Source organism: Saccostrea cucullata, unplaced genomic scaffold (assembly GCF_032062105.1).
Source record: "Saccostrea cucullata isolate Sc308-1 unplaced genomic scaffold, CSIRO_AGI_Scuc_v1 ctg3231, whole genome shotgun sequence".
In the NCBI taxonomy this organism is placed as follows: domain Eukaryota; kingdom Metazoa; phylum Mollusca; class Bivalvia; order Ostreida; family Ostreidae; genus Saccostrea; species Saccostrea cuccullata.
Genome location: NW_026933969.1, coordinates 15,862 through 32,172, shown reverse-complemented (window position 1 = coordinate 32,172; position 16,311 = coordinate 15,862). Strand labels below are relative to the sequence as shown.

Sequence of the window (16,311 nt, the reverse complement as noted above, 5' to 3'; positions counted from 1 at the left end):
CGTTTTTGAACTGATGCGGCGGTGCCTGAGAAACAATTGATTAATTTTTTGGGGCCTTACTGTTATTATCTTTTTTATAACATTATATGAATTTTAAAAGCCAAAAACTCTTTCATTTATTTATGCACGTTTGTATACACAGCAACCCGTCCCAATTCCATGCTGATTTGGATACTTTTTGCGTCTCTGTTGTAAGAGAGTTACAGTCTCGAAACTCGCATATTGATATGGTTCAGGGTCCATAAAAAGTCAAATGAGCTCACTTTTGCTCTCAGTCTCTCTTTTCTACTACTAATTCCATTGGTAAAAGTGAGACGGATATCAAAAGTGAGCTCATTTAAGTTTTATGGCCCAGAACATGATCTCTGCTTATCTATTTTCCATAATGATATAAAATCAAAAGAATTAAAGTTTAATTTGGTTTTATCAATATTTAAAATCATCTTGATTGAGGTATTTAAAGGAACTTAACTTCATTTCTTTTTTACTTTTTAAAAAAAAATTAAGCTACTTTAATCCATGTACTGTATGAAGTATTGAAAAATATTGATAAATTTGATAGCATTGATGCCCGGTTTGATAGAATATGAAATTTATTTAATCTATTAATGAAATTTTTTGGTGCTTATTTGTAGCAATACTTGTCATAGAGTTGAAGTCTTACATTAGAGGATTAATAGGCTGTGGTTTGTCAAGTTAAAGCTATGCCAAATTTTTATCATATGTAAGCATGAATAACTACTACATGTTTTTTTTTTATTTTATCCATATTTGTAACATGCTATCAGTATTTGAATATCGTACATGAAAAGTATAATTTACAAAGCAGACACACACACATAATAATGAAAATGTGCCTTTATTTTCCTCTAGAATTTTTATTAAGTGATACATGTAACTATGTGAACCAACTGAATGATGATTTTTTCATGTACCATATGTACTCATACACTTTTTTCAATGTTTTAAATTTTAAAACTTAATCTATTTTTTGAATGTTGATGTGTTCTTTACTTGAAAATGTACTTAACTATTCTTAAACCTTCATGTCTTTTTATTTTATCTTGGTCACACATATTGAATGTCAATATTCAAGTACAACAGATTTTTAGCTCACCTGAGCCGAAGGCTCAAGTGAGCTTTTCTGATCAAAATTTGTCCGTCGTCTGTCTTCGTTGTCGTTGTCGTCGTAAACATTTTACATTTTCATCTTCTTCTCAAGAACCACTGGGCCAATTTCAACCAAACTTGCCACAAAGTATCCTTGGGTAAAGGGGATTCATGTTTGTTCAAATGAAGGGCCACGCCCTTTTCCAAGGGGAGATAATTATGAATTAGAGAAAAATTAATGGCATTATTAAAAAATCTTGTTCTCAAGAACCACTGGGCCAGGAAAGATGAAACTCATGTGGAATCATCTTCAGGTAGTGTAGATTCAAGTTTGTTCAAACCATGACCCCCGAGGGTAGGTGGGGCCTTAATGGCCGATCAAAGTTTTACATAGAAATATATAGGAAAAATCTTTAAAAATCTTCTCCTCAAGAACAACTGGCCCAGGAAAGATGAAACTCATGTAGAATGATCTTCAGGTAGTGTATATTCAAGTTTGTTCAAATCATAACCTCTGGGGGTAGGGTGGGGCCAAAATGGTCGATCAAAGCTTTACATAGGAATATATAGGAAAAATCTTTAAAAATCTTCTCCTCAAGAACCACTGGCCCAGGAAAGATGAAACTCATGTAGAATGATCTTCAGGTAGTGTAATTCAAGTTTGTTCAAATCATAACCCCCGGGGGTAGGGTGGGGAAAAATGGTCGATCAAAGTTTTACATAGGAATATATAGGAAAAATCTTTAAAAATCTTCTTCTCAAGAACCACTGGGCCAGGAAAGATGAAAGTCATGTGAAAACATCCACAGGTAGTGTAAATTCAAGTTTGTTCAAAATCATGATCGCCTGGGTAGGAAGGAACCACAGTCGATCAAAGTTTTACATAGGAATATATTAGGAAAAATCTTTAAAATCTTCCTCTCAAGAACCACTGGGCCAGGAAAGATGAAACTCATGTGGAATCATCTTCAGGTAGTGTAAATTCAAGTTTGTTCAAATCATGACTCCCGGGGATAGGGTGGGGGAAAAATGGTCGATCAAAGTTTTACATAGGAATATATTAGGAAAAATCTTTAAAATCTTCTCAAGAACCACTGGGCCAGGAAAGATGAAACTCATATGGAATCATACTCAGGTAGTGTAGATTCAAGTTTGTTCAAATCATGACCTCCGGGGGTACGGTGGGGCCAAAATGGCCGATCAAAGTTTTATATAGGAATATATAGGAAAAATCTTCTTCTCAAGAACCATTGAGACAGGAAAGATGAAACTCTTGTAGAATCATCCCCAGGTAGTGTAGATTCAAGTTTCTTCAATTCATGATCCCCTGGGGTAGGGTGGGGCCAATTGGCCAATAAAAGTTTAAATACATGTAGTAATATATAGGAAAACCTTTTAAAATCTTCTTTTCAAGTACTTCAAAGCCATGCTTAGTGATATTTATAGGGAATCATCCTCAGGTATTGTAGATTCTAGTTTGTTCAAATCATGACCCCCTGGGGGGTTAAAATTCAAGCCTCCCTCCCCCCAGTAAACTTTCAGTTCTGATCTGATATGTGTTTTTCCCAGCCAATTGTTCAGGTGAGCGATGTGGCCCCTGGGCCTCTTGTTTTGTTAGACTACTTGTGTGTCTGTGTTATAAAAATAACATAAATGCATGTAACATTGCTTTACAATTACAAAATACAGTATTATTTGGCTTGTTTTCTTCTGTAAAATATGATATACATGTACACGTAAGATAATTTTGTTTTTTGCATTTTAAATGGCTTGCATTTTCACACACATGTACCCCTTTTCTTCAGATGAAAAATACTATGACAAGGTTTTATCAGTAACAATATCATTGTTGATGATACATGTATGTGAGATGGTGATTTATAAGAATGAATTAAATAAAAAGAGATTGTCAGTTTCTCAGATAAACTATGTGATCAATATGTACATGTATAAATGTTGTATAAATATACATGTTAATCTTTTCAAAGCTTTGTTACTGATTTTAATTATAGTGTTCCCAGAAATTATTGAGAATATTTTTTGGATTTTTAAATATTAAAAAAAATTGGAATATTAATAGTTTGAAATTTTTTTTTAATGCTTTAGTTCCATGCTTTTTATACAATTCATTTAACATTGTTTAATACAATCATTTAAAATATTGCACAGAATTTTTTTTCACACTAAATGATGTGTGATTTATTTTATCAAATGACACAGCTACATGTACAATGCAGTTTACACGAATAATTTACCATTTCCTTTGCATTCTTCCAGTCGATTGCTAATGTTCAAAATGAGTGCTTTTAAAAAAGAAACCATATTATAGATATTTATTATCAAAGAAGTACAAAAGCAGGGATGCCTCTGAAACATGATATTTCATTAATTGTCTATTATCGATTCATGTATGTCAAAATATTGAAAAATGGATAGGAATTCAGCAGAGAGAAAGACAGAGTAGGGCTACAATAGGAGTGAAACTCATTTTCTAAACCAAATGCAGTTTCTAATGAGCAAATGTCCTATCCTTCTTTGATATGTGATTTTTGAGTTTACTCTAGCTCTACAACTCTTTTCTTTACCTTAATTCCTCTTCTTTTTAAAATATTTTCTAGCAAGAAATACAAAGTAGACGGCGAAATATACCCAGTTTTAGAAATATCACTGGCTAAACAGTCTGCAAATACTTTTAAAATAGGGTTCCTTTTTGATAGTAATATTTGAACATCAGCAGTCACAGATGTTAAATTATACGTTATTAATTCAACATTTTAGGATAGACATGTAAATGTATCAAAAAATTCTCAACAATTTCTGGGAAACATTATAAATTTTCTTTGTTGAATTGACATCCATTCACACTTATATTTCATCAAATATAGAATATATTAAAATTTACTTAATTTTTTGTTATGAATTTTAATGCTGTAATTAGGAAATAAGATGACAATTGGACAATCAATAATAAAGCTTTTATTATGAGATGTATAATTATATCTTATCGCGTTAACTCCCTTTACATCCATTGTACAAATACATGACTTGTAAGTGTATCTTTCCGTTCTTTTGTCAATGCGACTGCATTGGTAGGGAAAGCATGATGGACTAGTGTGTACATTTCTGAAATATAATGAAGTGGATGCATAGTTTTATTTTTTGTTTCTTATTAATTGAGGTGTTAAATTTGTTCACGTTGCGGTATTGCAGGAATTGAACACGTCGTCACAATCAATTTGCTCAAAATGGATCTACACGTAGAATGTAGTTTTCATTCTTGGATAAAATGTAAGGTCACAAGTCAAAACGCATTTTAAATTTTACAAGTTTAATAATGAAATGAAGGTTTCTTTCAAAGACATGTATTAGTTAAGTATTCTCAACAATTACTGTCATCTGTCGCAGTGAAGAGTTCGTATTTCTTCTTGAAATGTTGTATAAACTTGTGTTACTGGAGGAGCAATGACTCATGAAGCTGGACCTTCTTAACATATCCACGTCTTGGCAGAGTCCACACGCATTGAATATCTTAAACAGCATCATGCGCAACTCACTATTCAGCATCCCGTAAAAGAACACATTAGAACAGTTATAAAAGAAAACTAGAAGCAAAAAACTGTGTTTCACTATTGCGGAATTCGGGATATTCTGCTTAAAAATGTCCATTGCCATTCGATAATACCATAGTGGAAAGTTCAGGATGATGAAGATGGCGACCATAATAAGCAGAAGACGCATGGCTTTCTTCCTTGTGGCAAGTAATGGCGGAGGGATCTTTCCGGTCCTTGTTATTGCTTTCTTGCTTAACGTCCGGGATACGGCAGTATTTGAGATGATTAATACAATGGCGGGAAGAAGAAAAAGCACTAGAAAGTCCACAATCAAAAATCCTAAATGAATGGGAATTACATCATCTGTAACTTTACATAGGTATTTCACCACTGTGTTGTTACCGTTGTTCTGGCTTGGGATGACTTTTTCTGTCTGTCTGTAAAGGGTAGGCCCACGAATGCCGTACAGGAGAGAGAAAACGGTTATAGCACCAACAACAAACATATAGTTTCTCTGGGTTCTAAGTTGCTTTGACTTCATAGGAAACTGTATTGCTATAAATCGGTCTATTGCAAGTGCAACAATCGAACACGCATGGGCTACCTTTGCCATGAATTCGGAATACATACACATTTGGCAAACCAAGGCAGACACAGGAGAATTATGAAGCGATAAGAACACTACATTTGGTATCACGAACACACCAATACACAGGTCCGAAAAAGCAAGGCAAATTAACAGGTAATTTTTGGGATTCCTCAATTTTGATTTTCGTATAATGACAACAATTGATGAAATGTTGAAAACAATAATCCAACACATAAATATTACATCCAATGTTAAAAAGACCCTTTGCTGTTGCTTGTCCATCTTATCATAGTTATGCTTTTCCCTCTTCCAAACATGTACAGGATAACGTTTTTAAGGCCGCAGCAATTCCATACTTGGTGTATTACTCCTTTATATTCTCGTATACATAACTTGACTTCCACTCTCTAGATACATGTATATACACGAGAGTGCTCCATGTAACATCCGTTACCCTTTTCCCGTTAGACGAAATTGACAAACATTCAATTATTGAATATGTCGTTTTTCACCAATTAAACAAAGTCGACATAAAAGACCCCTCTTACTTTCATTGTACTTTTATTTACATTAAATGGCTTGTGACTCCCCGGGGATAAACCAAGACCAAGCATTGACCCTTTCATTATCGCCATTATCAGGTTATGTAATACATTCATCCGTTGAAAAAGCTTTTCCGCATGATTGAATCGACTTACTTTTAGGAATGGACTGAAGGCCACACCAACTGCTTATTATATGTGTGACTATCAAAACGCCTATCAGGGGTGGATTAATATGCAGAGTTTGTTCCCGTTTTCCACACATTTGAATTTTAGATATTGAAAAAAATATGCGCGAAACTGAATTTGTCCAAGATAATTACATGTAATTACTGTTATACTCTATATCATAATTGTGATTTGGAGAAAGAGAATACTAGCATATGGAAAGAATAATATACATTAAAATTAAATATTTTTATTTATTACCTGAATTAAAAAAATCATTAAAAATAGCAAATACTATATAAAAAACTAATAATAGATACATATAATTTTACTCATGATACTAATTACATGGACAACTGTCAAGTTACTCTAACTTATAAAATTAAAAAAAAAATGGTTGACAATCTAATGTGAAGGACATTTATTAATATCGTATACTAGTGTAGGTATTTTTTTTAAGACGCAGAGTTGAGTTCATGAACATGGTGTATTTGCAAGATCATGACTAACCAGTGTTGCTTAAAAAGCATAATGGCTGCTGGGGTTCATTTTACACTTGCCCGAAACATGCGAAAGAGGTTATTTTCCAGTCACCCTTATCTATTGTTTAAATAACGCTTTTTAGAACCATTTCCAGGTAAGTTTTAGACTTTCAGTAAGGCGTGGCATTCTCGGCGCTACGTAAATAGCGGCTCTCAATTGCCAAATAGATTCTCATTGCTTGAGAAATTAATAACATAAGGAACTTTTAATTGTTGTTGACAACGATGAGACGACTTAAGCTCAACCTCTTTGCGGGAAGAGACAATGTTATTGATACACTACTTGGCATTTGCCCGAATTTCTATCCCAAGTATATTTCAACAGTGAAGGAAAGCTGTTTAAACAGAAGCTAATTATGTAATGTCAAAAATGCCACGCCTTACTGAAATTCAAGCTTAAAAGGAAATAGTCCTAAATGTTGTAATATTGTATAATTTAAAACTACCGGGTAACAGTAGTAAACTCAAAATTTACAACATGACCTTGCATATTTACTATTAATAATTTGGTATTAAGAAATATATGTATTCTTTAAAATTACTTTATATTCAAATCAGTTTCAGTGATGAAGAGTACGTAATTTCTGTCGGTATGGTCACGTTCACTCAAAATTATAAAGTTCAGATGATAATAAAAAAAATCTATATTTGTATGCAAGGCTTTTTCAAAGAGGAAATGTTCTTTATATCAATAAATACTTGTTATATTAAAAAACTATTGAGAAAGACCAAAGAAATCTGCATGAAAGTGAAGGTGTAACAACCCACCCCACCCCACCCCACCCTGCTGATCAAATTTCTTAAGACAAGAAAACTTGTCACAATAGAATTTATCATTGATCAAATACTGACTGACGTTTTTCATACTAATAGTTAGTCCATTATTTATACATTGAATTGACGACGGATTTTCCCGACAAGGAGCACACAGCGGGTGTGACCGACCGGCATGGGATGCTCACTCCTCCATGGCACCTAATCCAACCTCTGACGTTTTTGAGGTCCATGTTTGCTCTGCTCCTATTTTGTATTGTTTTATGGACTTTTGATCTTGAATACTGTTCGTTATCTCCGTATGTTTACAAAGACTTGAATTAATAGCCTATACGATCTCTATACTTTTAGAAAATACTGTAGATTCCTAATTATACGCGAGGAATTAATTTCCGCGTAATTTCGCGAGAAGCATTACTCGCGAAAAAATAAATCTTGCTGTTATTTTTCTGGTGCTGAAATCTTTGTGAATTTTGTTGATCAACCGTCCATTCAATTATAATTTTCGAGATTTGACGTTGAAGGCCAAGTTCGCGATAAAAAGTACTCGCCAAAAACTTTGTTACAGGAACGAATACTTTTTCGTTATAATAATAAATTAAATACATGTCGTTTTTAACCAGAATTCCCCCTTGTAATACCTACTGTGAACATGCCCCCGGGGGGGGGGGGGGGGGGGGAGGGTGTTCATGATTTTAACAATTTAAAATCTTCACTACCCCATATTGCTTCCACATAAGTTTCAGCATTTCTGGCCAATTGTTCTTGCGAAGAATATAAAGATTTTTCCTATTTCTATGTAAAATTTGGATTCCTTATTGTGGCCCCGTCCTACACCTGGCCTGGGGGTCATGATTTTAACAATTTAGAAACTACCTTTCCCCAGGATGCTTCCACATAAGTTTCAGCTTTCCATCGACGTCGGTTCTTGAGAAGAATATTTTTAAAGATTTTTCTTATGTATTTCAATGTAAAACTTGGATTCCCTATTGTGGGCCAGCCCTACCCCCCGGAACTTCCGAAAAAATGACCTCGGAAACTTAATATGACCGATTCTATTTTCAAGTAAAATATTATTTGACTTGAAATTAGAATCCCTCATTTAAAGACCGTTACATTTTCGACATAATAAAATTATATACGGGAAAATAAATTTCTTCGCAGTTTCTGTCAAAAATTCATCTCCGTAACGGTTATGTATATGAATGTTTAAATTGTTTTTGTACTTTAGGAATAATTAATAAGGTTTTTTAAAAGTTATCTTGGTAGCGAATTACTTCATTCTTTTCATAAAAATCTTAAAACGAACGGTAATCATAATTATCTATTGTTGAGAATTAATTTTTATTACTGAAAATTAACTTCCGTAACGATTGATTTCCGTAACGATATTCTAAATTTAAACTTTATACCAAATTTTTGCAAGACATAAAAATTGTTATACCTTTCTATACTCAACGTCAAAATTTAAGTTTATTAATAGAAATTATTAATGAGTCCTGTTTAATCATGAGCTTCGATTACACTTCTTTATAACCAAAGACACAGATTTATCTCTGAATTGTTGTACATGAAATTATTACAACGAGATCAGATTACTAGAGTACTTTTTGTCCCCCGCTTGAAAAGTGGGGGATATTAATTGTCCCCCGCTTGAAAAGCGGGGGATATTAATTTGGGTTTGTCCGTCCGTCCGTCCGTCTTTCTGTCTGTCTGTAACGCTTTCGTTTCCACACGATATCTCGAGAACCCTTTGAGCTTTTGCAATGAAATTTAGCATAGCAACCCCCTATGGACTAAAGAAGACCCCTATTGATTTTGAGGTCAAAAGGTCAAAGGTCAAGGTCATAAATAAGCAAATTCTGTTTGTTAAAACACTTTCGTTTCCACACGATATCTCTAGAACCATTTGAGCTATTGCAATGAAATTTTACATAACAACTCCCTGTGGCCTATTGAAGACCCCTATTGATTTTGAGGTCAAAAGGTCAAAGTTCAAGGTCGTAAATTTATACATTCTGTCTGTGTGTAACACTATCATTTCCGGGCGATATTTCAAGAAGATTTTGAGCTTATGCAATGTAATTTTATACCAAAACTCCCTAGGACGTCTCTCGCCCCTCTCAAAGTGCCCCGCCCCGTTTGTTTTATTAGTATTTATAGTATTACATGTCGCTATTTTTAGCGCAGGGGCATGAGGAGAGTTATTGCGTATAAAACAGGTTCTCGGCGGACTTTAAGTTCTTATTACATCTATTAGAACTGTTTAATAATGGCTAAATAAATCAAACACCATGGATTGTGTAAAATTTTGAGAATACCGAACATGAATATACACATGTATGTGACTTTACTTCTGCATATACTTCACACCAGATAAAGCGATTCCGTGGTGTAGTGGTTATATCACTCGCTTCACATGCGGGAGGTCCCGGGATCGCATCTCTGTCGAACCTTTTTTTTTTTTTTTTTTTTTTTGTTAAATACTTTTTTTTTATTAAATGATAGTATTCAGCATGTGAAATGAAAAATTTATGAGGTTATAAAATCATCATTACAGTGTGATAAATATTCCATATAAAAAGAATCTTCTATATACATAATACAGAATAAGCAATCAAATCTTTATATGCATATTGACATACATGTATTTTATTTGCTTCAGTATACATGTATACATTTAATAATTCTACAAATTCAGTCAGGGGGATCCGACTTTTTCCCTAAGCGGGGGACACCAATTCTCTGAATTAGCTTGTTTGGGTTTGTCCGTCCGTCCGTCTTTCTGTCTGTCTGTAACGCTTTCGTTTCCACACGATATCTCGAGAACCCTTTGAGCGTTTGCAATGAAATTTAGCACAGCAACTCCCTATGGACTAAAGAAGACCCCTATTGATTTTGAGGTCAAAAGGTCAAGGTCATAAATAAGCAAATGCTGTCTGTTATAACACTTTCGTTTCCACACGAAATTTTACATAACAACTCCCTGTGGCCTAAGGAAGACCCCTATTGATTTTAAGGTCAAAAGGTCAAAGTTCAAGGTCGTAAATTTATACATTCTGTCTGTATGTAACACTATCATTTCCGGGCGATATTTCAAGAAGATTTTGAGCTTATGCAATATAATTTTATACCAAAACTCCCTAGGACCTCTCTCACCCCTCTCAAAGTGCCCCGCCCCGTTTGTTTTATTAGTATTTATAGTATTACATGTCGCTATTTTAGCACAGGGGCATGAGGAGAGTTATTGCGTATAAAACAGGTTCTCGGCGGACTTTATGTTCTTATTACATCTATTAGAACTGTTTAATAAAGGCTAAATAAATCAAACACCATGGATTGTGTAAAATTTTGAGAATACCGAACATGAATATATACATGTATGTGACTTCGGTTCTGCATATACTTGTTACCATATAAAGCGATTCCGTGGTCCAGTGGTATGTCTCTCGCTTCACATGTGAGAAGTCACGGGATCGAATCTCGGTCGATCCTTTTTTTTTTTTTTTTTAATACTTTTCTTTTTTTACTAAATGATAGTATTCAGCATGTGAAATGAAAAATTTATGAGGTTATAAAATCATCATTACAGTGTGATAAATATTCCATATAAAAAGAATCTTCTATACACATAATAAAGAATAAGCAATCAAACCTTTATATGCATATTGATATACATGTATTTTATTTGCTTCAGTATACATGTATACTTTTAATAATTCTACAAATTCAGTCAGGGGGATCCGACTTTTTCCCTAAGCGGGGGACACGAATTCTCTGAATTAGCTTGTTAAGTGTAGTGAAACATTGTTTAAAGAATTTGTTTATATGGTGTAAATTGGCTATATAAAGCTACTTATTTTTTCATGTTATACATGTATATAAGTACATGTACATCTACCATGAATTGGCTCTGCAATCGTAGAATGACTGACAAACAAAATTATAAATCATCACTCCTGGATACACTATGACACATGCGGATTCCTGGTTGGTTGTTGGATTGTCTTATTTGTTTGATTAGTACTAGCGGAAGGAACCACCTGATTTCTTCCCCTTTTGCAACACATCAAGCAGGCCGTCTTTATGTCCTCGTTCAGCAAAGCGTAGAAGAAAACGTTCAAGGAATTGTTGGTAAAGGTAAGAATCAGAAATATATGTCCGATTGTTGACGCTCCAGTAATAGTCTGCTTAAAGACATGTCTGGCCAATCGAAAAGAATGTAGCGGAAAATTGAGAACAATGAATATTAAAATCAGGATAAGCAAAATTCGCACGGCCCTTCTGCGTCTCTTTGCTATGGTCTCTGGCATCGTGGATGCTACAGGTGTGTTATTACACAGTTCTAGAGAAACCTTAACATTACAGCCAATTAAAATTAAAGCTGGGATGGCAAAGAGAATGACGAAGTCGAGCACAATAAATCCAGCATGCAGACTTAGAAGAGGGTCTGGTACAGCACATCCATACTTTACAGTCGTCGAGTTGCCGCTTCCAACTTTGAACATCTTACCCCTGAAAACAACAGGTGCCCGTATAGCATAGAAAAGGCATGCAACCCAAATCAGTACAATACTGCCGTATACCACCTCGCGTCTTGGGTCCTTGTTTTGTAGAGGATAAACTAAAGCTCTGAATCTGTCCAAAGCCAGAACGGAAATAGAAAAGACATTTGCTGCACTTGCCATGTATTCTGCGTACAAGCAAATTTGGCATATGATTGGGCTTACAGAAGAGTTGTGCAATTTCAAGAAAATAACGTTAGGAATAACAAAAATTGCAACGGCAATATCTGAAAGGGATAGAGAAACTAAAAGTAAATTTTTAGAATTTCTCTTTGATTTCTTCAATATAAAGACGATTGCAAATGTGTTAGTGAAAATAATGGTAAAAATCAGAAGGAAATCCACTGTTATTAGGCCCGCTGACATGGGATCCATTTTGATTGTCAGGATGTTAAGAACTTCTCAGTTCAGAAATGCTGGGTTCTCATTAGCTTTTCCTTTTCCTGAAATTGAAAAAGAAGGCGTGAAATATTAAAGACACATTTATGGCCTTGATAAATAAATACATTTTTTAATGAAAATATTTCAGTGAGAAAAAAATACCGCTTTTGACTCGAACACCACTCATGTCACAAGATACATGTATATGTAGCTTTTAAATTGAAACATGTAATATGTGTTCCTCATGCGGGTCTTAATTTGCAGCCATCCACCGGCAAGTTGTGTCGACCAAGTTTGAAAAAAAATATAGAAAGGACACTTTAATAAAAATAATAAAAAAAACAATTTGAGGGAATTTTTTTTACAGTTATTTATTATTTTTTTTAAATCTTATTTTCAATCTACATATTAAGCACGTAAAATAGATTTGGAGTGATTGAACATGGAACTTGTTGAAAGGATTTAATATCCGATGGTATTGGATGATCATGTACAAAGTATTGTTGGTCTGTCAATATTTTTGTATACTTGTATATATTTTTCTTTAATATCTTTTTTATAATGCATATATAAATGTAAATCTAATCTGTAATACAAATAATATACATGTATTCAACGAGTCATTATATCTACCCCGACACGGCGATATTGACATTCAATGTTAATTAGATCCGAGTGCTGACAGATTGGCAGTTTTCATAATGTGAGCATAATTAACAGGAAGCAGAACGGAAATGGAAAATCCCGTGTACGTCCTGATCGTCAGAGATAAAACATTTCAATATATAGTACTAATTAAATGCATCTTAATTAAAACCTCAACTCCATCATTTGACTCTTCTAAAATCTTGGCAAAAAAAAAAAAAAAATACAAAATTTTAGATATCAGATGGACTGCGCTGAGAAGGCAATGCAAAATATGTAGATGGCGAAAATATCAATGAAGCACGTGAAAACAAGCTCGGGATCAAATGAACTGAGAGCCGATAAAATATTAGCTTAATTCGTCTTTTAAACCTTGCTCGATCGTAGCAAGCTCTTCCGAAATAAAGGGAGTTGTTGATGAGATATTTCCATAAACCTATCTATTTTCCAATATAAATGCTTTGTTTGGAATGTATGCCCGAAGATAATAGGGGTGGTTCTGTATAATCTTTAATTAACAATATGGAATTAAATCTCAAACAAAAAAGATGAAACAAAATATCTTAACCTCTTATTTGCATAGACTCGTCTCCAAACAATTAATTGGTTAATCAAGTCCCCCTATACTGTAAAACCAACTTGATTACTTTTTTATTGATTTGGATCGTCCAAATTTGCAAACTGGCAGAGAGAGAGAGAGGTTACAGTTACTACAATATGTTCTCAAATACAATTTATTTTTTCATACTTAATCATGTTAATATCAATTTGTCAATTCATATCACAGTCAGCGATCATATAAAATACTTCAGAAATTAATTATAGCTCTAAATTTCAAATATCCAAAAAACACCAACGCACAATGATTAATGCATGGATGTTTTACTCCTTAAAAAGAAATTCACATCACAGGCACTTGTTTCTGTAATAAATTTTTGACCCGTAGTATTATTATACTACGGGTCAAAAATTTATTACAGAAACAAGTGCCTGTGATTCATATGTATATTTTTAATCATTTTTTTCTGCCTATTTTTGCAGTTTCAAAAAAGACTATGCATTTGAAGCTTTGAGATGATAGAATCCAACAATTAGCGTCAGAGTTTTAACACTCTAAAATCTAGAAACCAATATTATCATTTTAATTTTGTTTCCTCAAATTTCATATTATGTTGATTTATTATTTTAAGGAAGAAAATGAAGAAATTTTTTCAGAAACTTTCTGTACTCACGTGTTTACTTTTTACTACAAGATGAACGTGATGCTGTCATTTCTCTGCACATGCATTCAACATCTAAGGATAAAATCATTTTTCTGTGGCCAAGTATGTACACTTCTGTGCCGACTTTCTATCCGGTGTCTATTGCAAGCACTCAGTTCACGTATTATTATAGCAGAGATGTCACACAACACGCCCATCTTAAAGGCAAAGTACAATTTTTTTTTTAAATAAATAAATAATGGTTACAGAATGAGTTTTTCTCTATTAGTTGCAAGTATATAGGCTCTGCTACGTTCTCTCTGTCCAGAGAACATCGCAATTGGTTTGATGACTTCAGATCTCGGGAGAGGCGTGTCCAGGGGGGCGGATCCGTGTTTTCGATTACTAGTATGATGCTGTTACATCCTTCAACATTGCAGTTATATGCTCGTTTCTATTTGAGCGAAGGGTTTTAAAATCGTGAAGAAATGGTTTAGAAAAAGTAAATTTATAGTTTAAAATTGTAAGATGTTTACCTTATGACTTATCTAGTATTTCTAATTAAGCGCATTTTTAGTCAATTAGAACGCGATATTGGTGATATATTTCATAGAACTTTTTCAACATATGACAGTAAACCGATTTATCAATAGATAGCCAAAATATTATGAGAAAGATCATTCATTAAAACGTTTATTTAATTTTTTGTGAAAATGCTCCCAAATTCATGTCACATTCGAATAATTTTCCTTGTTAAATAATTATTCCTTGGCAATACCTTGAACAGTTAGTATTAGTGCCTTGTTACAACGCACTTTGAAAAAAATTTCAAGGTGCGTTAAATTTGGGACCAAGCTAATGCACTTCGAAAAAAAATAAAATTTCTTGTCAAAGTGCGTTAATATCGACCATATTAACGCACTTTGAAAAAAAAATGTATATGATAGCTTGATCAATATTATTAAAAATTTTCGGTATGTTAAATAATTGATAACTATTTGGTGATAAGGTCACTTCAGGACCTGAGATATTGACGTTTTGAATATTTTAGGTTTCGATAAATGTTATAAAAGGGAAATTGGTCTTCTAGAAAAAAAAAATCAGCAGGTAGTATAATATAATTTCGTTTCTTTTTAAATATTCTAGTCTGTAATAAGTTCGGTAGATGGAGGGGGCGGACTCCTCTGAAGAAAAAAAAGGGGCGATTTGATTTTTCAGTACCATGAAAATTCTTTCTTTCTCATACGTTTTATTGTACTTAAAAATTTAAGATTTTATCAGTTTTAAGTTAATTCAATTAAAAGTTTTCAACGTCATACCAGTTATGTTCATGTAAATAGATATACATGTTTTGGGTAAAGCATGCATGTAGGCATCGAAACCGGGCTAAGAGCAAGGGGAGGGGGGCTTAGTCGCCCACCTTTTTTGGTAAAGATTTACATTACTAGTATATAGTCATTGAAAATGCGACTTACCCTTGTTGGGGTTCATTACTTCCCTCCCCCCATTCAATTTGCCACCAACATCTATGTATTGGCTTGAAAAGCTAAAGAGTTGGGCTTAGAAACCTTCTATCCGTCTTCTCTTCTCGACGGGAGTAAATGAATTCTTAAGTTGTTCGAAAGATAAATAACAAATCAATGCATTCCATTACTAAAATCTAAGTCCAGAATTTTTGTTTTATTGATATTTTTTTTTCAAAGTGCGTAAGTGTCTCAATGGTAACCATATGTAGATGTGAACTCTTAACGCACTTTGCGTTGAATTTGTCCCAAATTAAAATTAACGCACCTTGAAAAAAAATTTCAAAGTGCGTTTTGTCCCAATTTTAAGAACTTTGAAAAATTTTTTAATAAAAGTGCGTAATTTTTTCAAAGTGCGTTGCCTCAGTGCTTTCATATTTAGCAGGCGTATTCCTTGTGAAATGACCTTTCGCTCAATACCAACAATTTTGACTTACTGAGCTTGGAATTTGACTTGTATTTGAGAAACTTCAATTTTTACAAGGGCATCAGTGTTTCACAAATTTAACACATCTTGATTTTTGAATTTCTCATCTGGTGATAGATGATTCTTTTATAGTTAAAGTTTTGTTTCTATAAAGTAGGTCAAATTCTAGGGTCAAAATATTTGTACCAATTGAAAGGTCTTGTCATCATAAATACATTGTACATACATGTATGTGAAGGAAGAAAGCCCCACCAACTGTTCAAAAGTTATGGCCAAGGTTAAAGTTTGGTAT

The 16,311-nt window shown here is 33.6% G+C and overlaps 2 protein-coding genes across 2 annotated transcripts; both read right to left on the bottom strand.

Moving 5' to 3' along the window:
- Positions 1 to 4,454: 4,454 nt before the first annotated feature.
- Positions 4,455 to 5,617, bottom strand: LOC134239710 (neuropeptide FF receptor 2-like). Its single transcript, XM_062721869.1, has one exon. It carries the CDS (start codon positions 5,530 to 5,532, stop codon positions 4,480 to 4,482), a length of 1,053 nt encoding a protein of 350 aa, XP_062577853.1. The 5' UTR covers positions 5,533 to 5,617; the 3' UTR covers positions 4,455 to 4,479.
- Positions 5,618 to 10,971: 5,354 nt separating this feature from the next.
- LOC134239707 (kappa-type opioid receptor-like) lies at positions 10,972 to 12,409 on the bottom strand. The gene is made up of 2 exons (XM_062721867.1): positions 12,385 to 12,409; positions 10,972 to 12,239 (listed from the first exon to the last, which is right to left on the bottom strand). Exons 1-2 carry the CDS (start codon positions 12,407 to 12,409, stop codon positions 11,245 to 11,247), a joined length of 1,020 nt encoding a protein of 339 aa, XP_062577851.1. The 3' UTR covers positions 10,972 to 11,244.
- Between the last annotated feature and the right edge of the window lie 3,902 nt (positions 12,410 to 16,311).